The 13011-nt window shown below is 40.6% G+C and overlaps 1 protein-coding gene across 2 annotated transcripts in view; it reads right to left on the bottom strand.

Moving 5' to 3' along the window:
- The window catches only part of SLC1A3 (solute carrier family 1 member 3), an 82863-nt gene extending 79180 nt beyond the window's left edge, over positions 1 to 3683 (bottom strand). The window contains exons 1-2 of one of the 2 annotated variants that reach the window (XM_032135784.2): positions 3542 to 3683; positions 1660 to 1935 (exon numbers count right to left, since the gene is read on the bottom strand). In XM_032135784.2, coding sequence (XP_031991675.1) covers positions 1660 to 1840 — 181 coding nt within the window. In that variant the 5' untranslated portion in view covers positions 1841 to 1935; positions 3542 to 3683. Of the gene's footprint in view, positions 1 to 1659; positions 1936 to 2831; positions 2918 to 3541 lie in introns of those variants that run through there. The other variant, XM_032135786.2, reaches the window with a different exon arrangement.
- Between the last annotated feature and the right edge of the window lie 9328 nt (positions 3684 to 13011).

Genomic DNA, 13011 nt, shown 5'->3' with positions numbered 1-13011 from the left:
CTAGCACTGCTAGCTAACTGGCCTTCATCAACTCATGAGGGTATTTCTCTTCCTGACATCTCTTAGAAGATGTCAACTAGCAACAGAGCAGAGGAAGAATAGAGTGGTTAAGAGAATGGCCTCCGGTGCTAGACTGAATTTGACTTCCAGCTCTAGAGTTTACTAGTGTTGTCACTTTGGGCAAATTGCTTGATCTCTCCACAGTCAGTTTCCTCTACAAAATGAGGAAGATCATAGTAATTATACCTTCCCACTCTCTTCATAGGCTTGTTTGAGGATTAAGTGAGCTAATATAAACAAAACTCCTACAGAGTAGCTGGAATAGTACTATATAAATGTTTGCAATTATTATTATGCAGCTATTGCTTGGCTTGGCAATGACTTAGATTCAGAGTGAAAAATGAGGCAAGCAGACTGTATTTTGCACTGACTTCCAGGACAATGATGTGGGACTGAAATACTTCATCCAGGAATATATTCAAGCCTGGAAACCTACTGTGGAAAGCCATTACTTCTCTGAGTCAGTTAGGACATGTTCTCTTTGAATATCTCTAAATTAATTGAACCATCATTAATCACCAGTGATTACTAATGGAAGACAATGATGTTAAAATCAGGTGTATCTAAAGTCTTGTGACAAACTCTCCTGCTATATTTCATTTGTCTACAATTTAAGAATTCAATTTTCTTGAAAAAAGTTACATTTACACACTACAGAATTTTCTTAATCTTTATTAAATCATTACCTCTTTAAAGTTGATGGAAATCTTGGCAAACTCCAAAGTAGAGATTAAAAGTGTACTGAATGCCTCTTTTTTGGTGGCAAATTGGTAGGTTAAGTTAGAGCATTTTTACAACCTGGCATTGGCTTATATGTTTGCCAACCTAAGGATTTCTGTATTGGTTTGGTCAAAAATTCCAAATAGTAGGTTTTTTCAGCTATATTTTAAAGTAGGATCAATGCCACCCGTAAGTAATAAACTATAACTTTTAAGATCAATAAACAAAACAAAACAATAATATTTTATTAGTACAGATTGCTGTCAACCCTGCTAAATTGGTAAGAGATGGAAATGATTCAAAAAAAGGTATAGCTGGTTATGGCAGGCTCTGCAAAGCAATGAATGAAAGAGATCTGTGTTAACATTTTCCCCAATCTACCTTTCCCAGTTGCTGGGTGAGACAGTGCAAACACATAAGAGATTCGGGCTCTGTGTCTAAGCATTGATACTCAGCTTCAAGTCAGCACCAGTTAGAATATAATTACTATTCAGAACCAACATCTCGTTTTAGGTGTACTAATTGTATAAATTAGTTTTAAGTGCAACTGACATTGTATATAATTACATTTTGGCCATGCCTAATGATTAAATGATCACTTCCTTATCCTTACATGAAATGGGAAAATATTTTATTTATTTTTCTTCCTCACACAATTGATTTGCATAATGCCTAATGATGCCTAATGATGTGTTTACTATATATTGCTCCAAACATGCCAAAACAGTCATTTTATGGAGAAAAATCATCAAGTTCAGAGGAAAGCCTAGGCTATCATTTTGATACCTACAACTAGTTCATCTGATAATATTCCCTGGGCAGCCAGACGCCCCAGAGAAACAAGATACAGGTTTTTTTGTTTGTAATCAAATGACTCACCCACAATGACAGCGGTGACAGTGAGCAGCACAAAAGCATTCCGAAACAGGTAACTTTTAACATCCTCCTTTGTAATGTTCTGCACTTTCTTCTTGGCCAAAAGTGTGCGTTTACGGACTCCCTGCTGGAATCTCTCCATCCTGCCCCCCATCTTGGGCTCTTCTCCATTGCTTTTAGTCATATTTTACTTTTCTAGGAGGGTCTCTTCTTTGCACTTCAGTGTCTGGGAATCACCCACAGAAAGCCAAACCTCCTCTTTGGTGTTAGTAACCACAACTAGAATGGGAGAAAAAGAGACATGAGTTATAGCCTCCAGGGGTGAGAAATCAGTGCTGCTCCACACCAAGCAAGCTCTTGGCAAATTGCATAATCTCAGCAGGAATCAAGGACTGGAGAGCCACAATACCAGACTTCAAGGTTGCAGTGTGCATATTTTAGTGGACCACGTGTGAGAAATGTGCATAAATTCGGAATATATATGCAGAACTTTTGTTCTATTTTCTTTTTAAAAATCCGTCCTTCCCCTTCCGATGAGGCTATAAGAGGGTTCTTCAGAGCTAGATCTGACTGAGAACCCCTATTCCCACCCTCCCCCGCAGAACCCAGCTGATGCCTTGCACAACGTACACACTCAGTAAATGTCCAGTTGAACTGAATGCACAGAAAGTACTCAATCGTTACTTGACAAATTATGCTGTATACATGGTTGAAAGCATAAGCAGGTCAATAAAAATAATTAAGATATTGATAGGTGGGAGTTGTCTCTGTTACATGTAGTAAAGTAACCAGCTATTTTCTTCATTAAGAAAAAACAATAATATCTACTAGTAAATATGGTCATAAAAAGAACACAAGTGCCCACAGTACATGGGAAATACATGTGACTATTTTACAGGGTAATTTTTTCATTTTTTCCCCATGAAATAAGCAAAGTGCTCTCTGGGCACATCTATAAATCATCTGAAATTACAATTCAGCTTCGTTTTTTATCACAAGTAGAAGTATGAAGTAGCGTTTTTCTTTGTGACACACATGCTGGAGTCTTCCGAGGAAACTATCGCTGACTTTTTAGCATTTTAAAATTTAGGATTTCTAGAACAGATGAGGAGATGAAACCAATTTTCATTCCAAACATTACAGCTTGTGGTTTCTGGTTTCTTTAAAGTACTCACACTATTTAACTACATTTCAGTAAATCTCTTTCCTGGTGGAAATCAGCTGTTCTGCAAAAACCAGGGATTCCTCCTGGCCCTTTACAGGAGTTCTGATCCATAGCCCTTCCCATAATCAATCCAAGTGAAAACCAGCCGCACCATGGATGTGTGTCGCTGCCAACGCAGGCAGCCAGCGTGTGCGCCTGTGGGGGAGGTAACTGGAAACCAAAGGACTCCTCGCAGATGACTTCTTGCAATCCCAGTGCAGGAAAAAAAAAGACTTAACAGTTTGCCTTTTAAATAAAATTGCAAGTTGGGGTCAGTGATACTAAGACTTCTAATTTGTTTAAGACTTCACACTGGATTAAATGCTTAGGGAGAAGTGAAGACAGGGAAATAGGAGAGACCAGATTTTTTTTTTTTAAACTAATAGCTCTGATTCCTCTTACCAGCCACTTTTAAGTAGATCCGCTCAACCTCGATCCTTTTCTAGATCTCGCGCCACAATCTGCCCCCAATCCACCCCGAATGACTCAACTCCAAATTAACAGAGGACCCGGCATAAACAGACACCACTCTCTCACGACGTGAGATGACTAACACGGACTTTATCTACCAAAATGGCTAGCCTTGATTCAGGCTACTCCTCTGCTTGGAAGGCAAAATACATCCGCAGAGAAGTGAAAGGAGAAATTAAACCCAGCAGGAACACAGAATGTGACACTTACCTTTTCTGATTTTGTAAGGGGTGGAAGATATCAAGCAGTAACGAGGTGAATTCCCCAGCAGGTACAAGGGAGCAACAATCCGCAGCGCGCGTAAGCAGGCAGGCTAGCCCTGACAGTGTGCATGTGCTCTGAAACTGCAAGTTACTATCAGGGCAACTTAAGAAAAGGGGAGGAGTCTGTGCCCGGGAAAGGAGGAGTGGGGAATGGAAACCGCACAGGGGAGGAGGGGGAAACCCCGAGGTTTCTGGAATATTGATTAATCTTGGCACACCAGAAGCAGGCTTGCTGGCTTTGTTTTGCTCCTTAGACCACTTTCACGCTTTGTCAGTTCACTGTCATTAGAAATGCAAAACCGGGACTAGGAAGAATTGAAAAATAAAGCGCACACAATCGGAAAGCTGAAAGTCTTGATTAGAACGTTTCAAAGACTTTTCTAAGGCTAAATTTAATTACCTCACATTATTGCAGGTTTCCTCCCCTTCAGGGAAGGCGAGGGTGTGCTCTTTAGCCTGGTTGTACAACTGTTACGAAAAAGTTCCTTTTTCGAATAGGGGAATTAACTGACATTTCTTGGGAAGACCCTGAATGCAGACAAGTATGTAGAAAAAAAAAAATGCTTACTACGATTCTCTAAACTTGTCTAAAGTTAGGGACATGCCTCTATTTTAGCAGTTTAAACTTCAAAATTTCATTACAACAAACCTAATTTGGCTCACACTGCCTGTGTTGCAAAGACGGAAAAGGTAGCAAATGTAAAGAGACTGGAATTTTTGCCAAACTAGAAAATGAAAAGCGTTTTAAGACCAAGAGTGCAAAGCACACTTGAGATTTGGTGATTCAAAAGATAAGTTGCTGTGCAGATGTCTCCATTTTAAAGGATGCTAAATGTTCTCCCTGCCACACACACCATTTTTAAAGCTAGAAAATTGTCATTGCCATGAGAAGGTAACTTGCACTTCTAGTCCACTTTTCTTAAAAGAAAAATAAATTGTGAAAATAGATATTAGAAAATTAAAAAAAACTTTTTGAGCTGACTTATTCCCAAAACTTAAAGCTTCTTTAGCAGGAAGAAAATGGTTCACTAGAAACAAAAATTTATACCAAAATCACAGCCTGAGGTTTGAATTCTTGTTCACTGAATTTAATATTCCCCATGCAAAATATGCCCAATTCTTGGTCTATTATTCAACAAGAAAGTATGTCTTTTTTCCCCTCAATACAAATCTCTGGAGATCATAAAGAAATATCTCTTTTCACCCTCAACTGTATGTCCTTTTGAACAGCTACTGGTTGGAAAGCAATGGTGAATCATGTCAACGCTTTAAAATTACAAATTAGCAGCAATTATAACAGCTTTCTAACATGCTATCATTTTAAGAACTTATTGAAAGTACATGCTTTTGACATTCCCAGCCCTCAGTGACCTTTCCCTTCCTCTGATCTCCTGGGTCACTGAGCACCTATACTGCATTGTTTAACACTTAATTATACCATGTTTTGTACTGCATCCTACTTTTAAAGCTCATCTTAAGTTTTGGTTTCTCAACTAAATTATAAGTTCTTTGAGGGCAAGAACTTGTCTTATGCCTAATATAGAGTCAATATTAAGTAACTCTTTTTAAGTGGGTGGAATAATATTATGATGTGAAACAAAATGCTTTTCAATCTTTTGTGTTAAAACACAATTACTAGTTTTTACATTGGTGCCTCTGGCTTAGGTGCATGGAGCCATTTCTCAACGCCATGACTACTTTTAAAAGCATTTATTTACTATACCAGGTCCTATCTGAGCCATGGGTTTAGGATTAATTTGCACACCCCCCCCCTTTTTTTTTTGGTGGAAATGACTTTGACTTGTATTGCAAGGGAACTTGAAAGAGAAATCTGATTTTAAATGGGGTTTCAAGCCCAGTGGCATTTCCATTTTTTGTTTTTATTTTTTTTTAATAGGCAAGAAAAAGGGCTGGAAAACCACACTTTGGTTAACAGAGAGATGGGAAGACCCTGGTGCCCTTTCTTTTTTACTTTTTTTTCCTCTCTAATGCCTAAAGCTTGGTTAAAAACCATTTCATTATTTCAGTTTGTGTAGACATTATGGGAGTCTGGTATTCTGTTGAGAAGGGAAGTAATTCACCACTGAAAGTTTTGTTGGCTGTAATAAAACCTAATGAGAAAATGAGATGCAAAGAGTCTCAGTTCAGAGTTCATCCAATTTTAGTCTGGAGGGAAACATTGGGAATTACTTCTTTAAGCACCACTTTCTCTTTCTGGAAAGCTATAGCAAAAATAATGCCTGAGGGCCCCCTGGGTTTCCTCAGCGTGTATTTCTACCTTTTCCCCTCTACTTTATAGTTAAGTCCCTTGAGCTTTAAAATATCTTTTTTTTTCCTTCTAGAAACACTAAATAAATGAAAGGTCCATAAATTATGAATAAGTCTCTGTATGCTGTATTTCATTTAAAGCTACTCAGGGTGGGAGACACAGAAGCTGGGGGATCATATTAATGTTAGTATTATCAAATGAAAAAAATACAAACACCAGCAGCAAATGCTGTTCCTGCTGAAAAAATCTGCCAAGATCTTTCTGTGAACATTGTGTGATTAAGTATGTTATCGGTAAATTCTTTATTTTGGGGAAAAAAATGTCAGTATAACAAGAAATAACCAAATCCAACCTGTCCTTAAAGGGAGCATTTATTGGTTTGAAGAACAAGAGATTATGGTAATAAGCACGTGCTGATCTTAGCATGGTACAGGCCAGTCAAACTTCACCATTCAAAATTAGGAAATTTTGGTTAATTGGATTTTTTTTTGAGCAACAAAATGGATTAGAAAACCTTTTAATCTTTTTTCAATATTTTCCAAGTTGATTTTTAATTTAATGATGGTTTTAAAATCATTCCTTGTTTAAATAGCTTGCATTTTAGGAACATCATGAATGTCAATTCTCCTTCTAGAATTTGGAGATTGTAGAATGCTAGACAATGAACAGGACCTGACTTAACCCCAGAGCATAACACTGGATGTGTTAGAGGCAGTAGGTGTAGAAGAACTTGTGGTAGTTGGTCTTCCATTTTGTCTTGATTTTTTTTTCTTCTTAAATATGAATGTAAAAAGCAGAACAACAAAAAAACCTGCGGTGAAGTCTGGTTGGTTGAATTTTTAAATTAACTGGGTTTTATTTTAAAGTTATAGTCATATGAAGCCTAAAAACATCCAACTACAGAGAGGTGAACTAAAATTAACTTTATCACATTCATTTATTAGTTCAACAAACATTGAGCAACCACTGTGTTCCAAATACCAGTTTCTTTCCTCAAGGAGTCCGTAAATGCATTGTAATTATTAAGCAGTGGGCCAGGACAGGGCCCAACAGAAAGTTGTGAGATCGCTGTATACTAAGGCCTATTTACCAGTCAGTCTGTCAAAAAGACTGGTAGCAACTTAAGGGAAGGGGCCGTGCCTGGATCCACATTGTGTACACTGTTTCTAGCAGGTGCCTGCCCATAGCAGCCATAGTGTGGCATGCCGGGGAGCCAGTAGCAGATCCTGCTGGAGAACAGGCCAGTAGGGGCCAAATTTACAACTTGAACTCCACTCCTAGTCAACGGGGAGCCAGCCACAGGATTTAAGCAGGGGAGTAGTTTTCATTTTAGGTAAAATGCAAAGCCTTGAAGTGACGAAGACTTGGGTTAGGAAGTCAATGGGGCAGGAGGAGCATTTACAGACTGAGTGAGTTCACATTCACACTGAAAAATACTGACCATTTGAGAATATTGAATGAAGCCCTTGAAGGGGTCGGCTGACACTGAGCCAAGGCTGCCTCCTGTAGGTGGAGTGTGCACTCTCCAGCCCACTTGTCCTGCCCACTTCACTCAAGTTAGTTATCAGCATGTGGTTCTAGCAAGTTCTTCTGTTTTGACCTCTGATGGGGTTTCAGAAGAGGACTGAGTAAGGGCAGAAGCCTAGGCAACACCAATACAAAGGTGAAGACCAGCAAGAGGAACCCCCCCACATAGATTCCCACATGGGAAGAAGTTACACCAACTGTTATTTTTATCACAAGTGAGCCAACAGGTGGACATAATGATGCCTTAAAAACAACATGTTTTCTCCATTCTAAAGCCAAAGAGGGTCTGCTATTTAACGAAGCCTTCACACACGTTACTGTTATCAATTATTATTTATATTGAAAAGTGACATTTTCCCCAGTTGCTCAACGTGAGTCAAGCCTTTGTAGAACCAAGAATATCAGTTTAGCTGGGAAAGATTATGTCGGTTGATTGGAATTGAAGCCTTCAGCAGACATTTTTACAGGGCTTTATAGTTTTTTAAGTACTTCTACACACATTATCTAATTGAATCTTCGTGATAATACTTTGAGGTCTATTCTACTCTATTATAACTGGTCCTGTAGACCCAGATGTTGGAGATCAGTAGGGATTGAGTAATATGCTGGGGATTATAGTCAGCGCTAAGACAAGAGTTCTTCATGTTGATTTCTCATCTTTTCCCAAAAGAAGCCCCCAGGAGTTTTTTTGAAGACAGACAGAAAAGAAAGGAAAGAACATTAAAAAGAAGGCCTACAATCTGTTATTTCTCCCGGGGAGTCAACTCTAATCTCCTCCCACTCCCCAAATCCAACAGGCTTGGTTGCCTTTCCTATGTGCTCCCAAGGCCCCCTGGGTTTAAATTTCCAGAGTCATTACCACTTCGTGCTGCAATTCTCCCTGTCTAGACTGCAGGGTCTTTGAGGGCAGGGCCTGTATGGATAACTACTGCATACTCAGGAACCAGAATGGAAGGTGCTCAGAAAAGAGTTGCTGCACCAATAAACAGATGCAACACAGTCACAAACATAAGAGGGTTCATCAGTCCATTTCCAATTCTAAGACGTGGAGAAAGGAAGTCAGTAAACATCAAACTTAGAAGGAAAAAAAAAAGCCAATGAGTTCCTTCTTCAATCATTACAATGTAAAATAGATCCAAGTGTGGCTGCTCTAATTCAATGGGGGGTGGGTGGGAGTCAGAGCCTACCTCAGTGTCCCCCTTTTCTTGCCCCCAGGTAGCTCCCTGGGTGAGGTACCTCCTTAATGTGTGGATTCTACACATCACAGTTGGGAAGCGAAGATGAATGAGGAAGTCAAGTCAGTTTGTTCAGGTTTCAAACCTGGATCTCTGGGCTCCTGGTCCCATTTCGTGTGCAGTCACTAAGCCACATGCTCTCCCTTCCCAATTCTGAATGTCATCCACAAAACTAGGTTAGACAAGATTGTTTTTCTCAAGTCGCTTTCCTGATTCTAAATCATGTCATGCCAATAACGGGCTTGCCATATCCACTTTGGTCTGTTTAGTTAAGGACACAAATTTTTATATACACTCAGTGATTAATGGCTTCTCATTAGGATTTCCCTGCCACAAATTAAACACAAACATAATACAGTCACCAAAGGAAGCTTATTGAAGGGCATGGGTTTTATGAAGCACAGTGATGACATGAATCTTTTATAACTGTTTGCTGGTATAGAATCATAATTACAGCAATCAAGACAGATACACATCTTTTGTAAGGAAAAAAGTAATTATAATTTAAAAGCACACAGCTCAAAGTTGCCATCACAGAAACGACTATTATAGCAACTATTTCGCATTTGGACATTTTTTTGGCAGGAGGTCTGGGTATTGTTTATTGTAAGTCAGAAACAGGCACTGAGAAAATATGCAAATTTTTAAAGCAACAGAAAATGCAGTTTTGGGTTGAGAAAACAGGGTGAGCGGTGGAAACTGGGCCTTGAGCACAAATCAACCTTAGTGGCTGAAATAACTTTTGGACATTGGATGCAATCATAGTAATCTGGGGGTAAGGTTAGAATAAAGTTAGTTTATGCGTTAAAACATACATTCAAGATTTGGGCTGTGCTCCTGAGTCAAATTCTATCTTCTGTGAATGTCATGCCTATGGATTGATTCTAAGCTGAAAGACCAGGGAAGAAAGCCTTCAGAATGCTTAACAACCCCCTTCTCCTTGGCCAGGCAGGGAATTCCCATTGCCTTATGAGGCAGTTCATTTTTGAGTCATAGAAGAAGCAAATGCAAGCCTCCTTCCTCATCCCACTGCCTCCCCAGGAAGGATGGATCACACTTGCTTGAAATAGAATTAACGCAGGATGACTAGTTTACTCCTACCCCAGGCCTCCGTTGTTTGCCGAAGTCCAGTAGATTCTTCAAAATCACTTAATAATCAACAGGTGAAATCAGGATAGGTCATGTGACATTAGAGAAAAATGCATGGAGACTGGGGGTCAGGAGACCTGAGAGGTGCAAGATTGGGCAAATACAGTATTGTAGGAGGTCCTCACCTCCAAACTGAAGAGTGAGGTGAGGTCTGGGTTTCAATTTTTTTTTAACCCTTTGTTCCAATCAAATCTCATGATGAAACAAGCAACATGACACATCAGTTATCAACCTGAAGAGTCGGCAGGCAGAGCCACTGATTCACCCTTCCTCTAGCTTCCCCTCCTCCTCTCTCTTCCCTAACCCCAACCACCAGCATCTGGACCTTGAGTGTGTTCCAAGTTGTTGGGGCAAGATTTGGAAATGACTGGATCGGGTAACTCAAAGTACTCAAATTCTAAGAATGAATTTCCCATAAACTGGAATAACCTCTGGGGGAAAAACGAAAAGCATGAGTTAAACTCCAAGAACTCCACAGTATTCATGATACCTCAATTAATAAATAGTGGTGCATGCCTGTAATCCTAGCTACTCGGGAGGCTGAGGCAGGAGAATTGCTTCAACCAGGGAGGCAGAGGTTGCGGTGAGCCTAGATCACGCCATTGCACTCCATCCAGCCTGGGTGACAAGAGCGAAACTCCGTCTCAAAAAAATAAATAAATAAATCTTCTTCAAAACATGGGCTTGTTTTAAAAGTTCAACCACAGCAGCACTTTGAGAGGTCTAGGTGGGTGGATCGCGAGGTCAGGAGTAGGAGACCAGCCTGACCAACATGGGGAAACCTCATCTCTACTAAAAATACAAAAATTAGCAGGAGTGGTGGCGCACACCTGTAGTCCCAGCTACTCAGGAGGCTGAGGCAGGAGAATCGCTTGAACCCAGGAGGCGGAGCTTGCGGTGAGCAGAGATAGCACCATTGCACTCCAGCCTGGGTGACAGAGCGAGACTCCGTCTCAAAAAAAAAAAAAAAAAAAAGTTCAACCGTAGCTAGGATGTGTAGGGGTTTCTGTCTCAGGTCTTAGGTCTATTCCTAGCGACGGCAGGTGGCAATGAGACAGACTGAGTTGAAGAGGGCGGTCCTATTTTTTGTGCCTCGTGACCTAGCTAAGCCCCAGGACAAATGCAGGAAATAAAACCGCCAAATTTAGTGGTTTACCCAAAGTTATCCAAGTAAATGGCAGAGTCCAGACCAGAGTCTAGAGTTGGCACTTCCAGTCCTAACAACTTTCAGAGAAACACATTGTCTTGTAGTACCAACTACATTCTGTGAAAGCCTGGAATGATAGGATTCATTTATGAGGGAGAGGTTTTCAAATTCTATGTTATAAATCTGTGCTGCCCAATATGGTAACCACTAGCCACATGTAACCGTTGAGCACTTGAATAGAGTTAGTAGGATTTGAGATGCGCTGTTTTATGTGTTATGTATACATTAAATTTTGAAAACTTAGTACCCCCAAAATGTAAAATATCTCATTAATACTTATATTGACTTCATGTTGTAATGGTAATATTTTGGGTATATTGAGTTAAATAATATATATTGAAATTAATTTTGGTTGGGCACTATGGCTCACCCTTGTAATCCCAGGACTTTGGAAGGCCAAGGTTGGCGGATTGCTTGAGTGCAGGAGTTTGAGATCAGCCAGGGCAACAAGGCAAAACCCAGTCCCAGTCTCTACAAAAAATACAAAAATTAGCTGGGCATGATGGTGGACACATATAGTCCCAGCTACTTGGGAGCCTGAGATGGGAGGATCACTTGAGCCTGGGAGGTCAAGGCTGCAGTGAGCTGTGTTCGTGCCACTGCACTCCAGCCAGGGCGACAAAGAAAAATGTTAATTTCACTTGCTTCTTTTTGCTTATTTTAATGTAACTAGTAGAAAAATCTAAATTATGTATATAACTCACATTATATTTCTATTGGTCAGCACTGTTAGAAAGTGATTGCTCTTTATAGAAGAGTCTTTGGAAAAAGATAGAATTGGTAGGGCTCATGAATTCCTCTCTCCAGAGCAATCACTCTTAATTTATTTGAATAGATTAACATGTGGTAAGAATATTTTGGTCTCTGCACAGAAGTTTATGGCTAATGGTAATAGTAATAATAATAAAAGAGCTACCACTTATTAAGTCTTTTTGAAAAGACTTATGTGTCAGGCACCATGCCAAGTGTTTTATATTTGCCTCATTTACTTGTCACAACAATCCTATTGTTACTAAGTTTTATTATTCCCACTTTCCCAATGAAGGAATTGAGATTCTCAGAGAATTAGCAACCGCCAAGGTCACGAGCTGGTTAAGTGGTTGGACCAAGATTCTACCCTAGTCCTCTTGCATTTAAAGCCTGGGAACTTAAGTGCTACACAATTCTGCTTTGCTGGGACTAACAGTCCTGATGAAAATACCACCCTCAGAATTCTACAGATTCCCACTATGTTTGAAGGCACTGGGGGGAAGGTGGGATACACAAAGTGGGGCAAAATCGTGGCAGTCCTCAAGGATCTTACATTATGGTAGGGAAAACATGTGCAATGAAATACGTGACAGAGGACCTCATGAGAGAGATGAAAACATAAAATCCCTCAGCGGACAGGACAGACATGAATTCATTCCAGCTGGGGGGAAAGGGAGGGTTTCATGGAAGAGGCAGCATTTCAGAAAGAACTCTAAAGATGAGGAAGGTTTTTCTGCAGTTAGGTGTAGCTGGGGAGAGGCATGCCAGGTGGAAGAAATGGCAGGAACAAGACAAGTCCTGTGAGGGGACCAGCAAGGGGGCCCAGATAGCTGTTTACCCAGGGCAAGAGGTCAGAGAAAAGACTGAGGAGAGAGTTCCAAGTCTGGACAAGTTGAGGAGTGGGAACAAAACTGAAGCAAGATGTATACCTTGCTTTCTTGACAAGGCAGTCACAGCATTTCTTGGGTTGAAAAGAAGTTTTTGGGCCGGGCGCAGTGGCTCACGCCTGTAATCCCAGCACTTTGGGAGGCCGAGGTGGGCGGATCACGAGGTCAGGAGATCGAGACCGTCCTGGCTAACATGGTGAAACCCCGTCTCTACTAGAAATACAAAAATTAGCCGGGTTTGGCGGCGTGCGCCTCTAATCCCAGCTGCTGGGGAGGCTGAGGCAGGAGAATGACGTGAACCCGGGAGGCGGAGCTTGCAGTGAGCCGAGATCGCACCACTGCACCCTAGCCTGGGCGACAGAGCAAGACTCCGACTCAAAAAAAAAAAAAAAA

This window comes from Hylobates moloch, unplaced genomic scaffold (genome assembly GCF_009828535.3).
Source record: "Hylobates moloch isolate HMO894 unplaced genomic scaffold, HMol_V3 SCAFFOLD_17, whole genome shotgun sequence".
Lineage (NCBI taxonomy): Eukaryota > Metazoa > Chordata > Mammalia > Primates > Hylobatidae > Hylobates > Hylobates moloch.
This window is presented reverse-complemented; position numbering and strand designations above follow the sequence as displayed.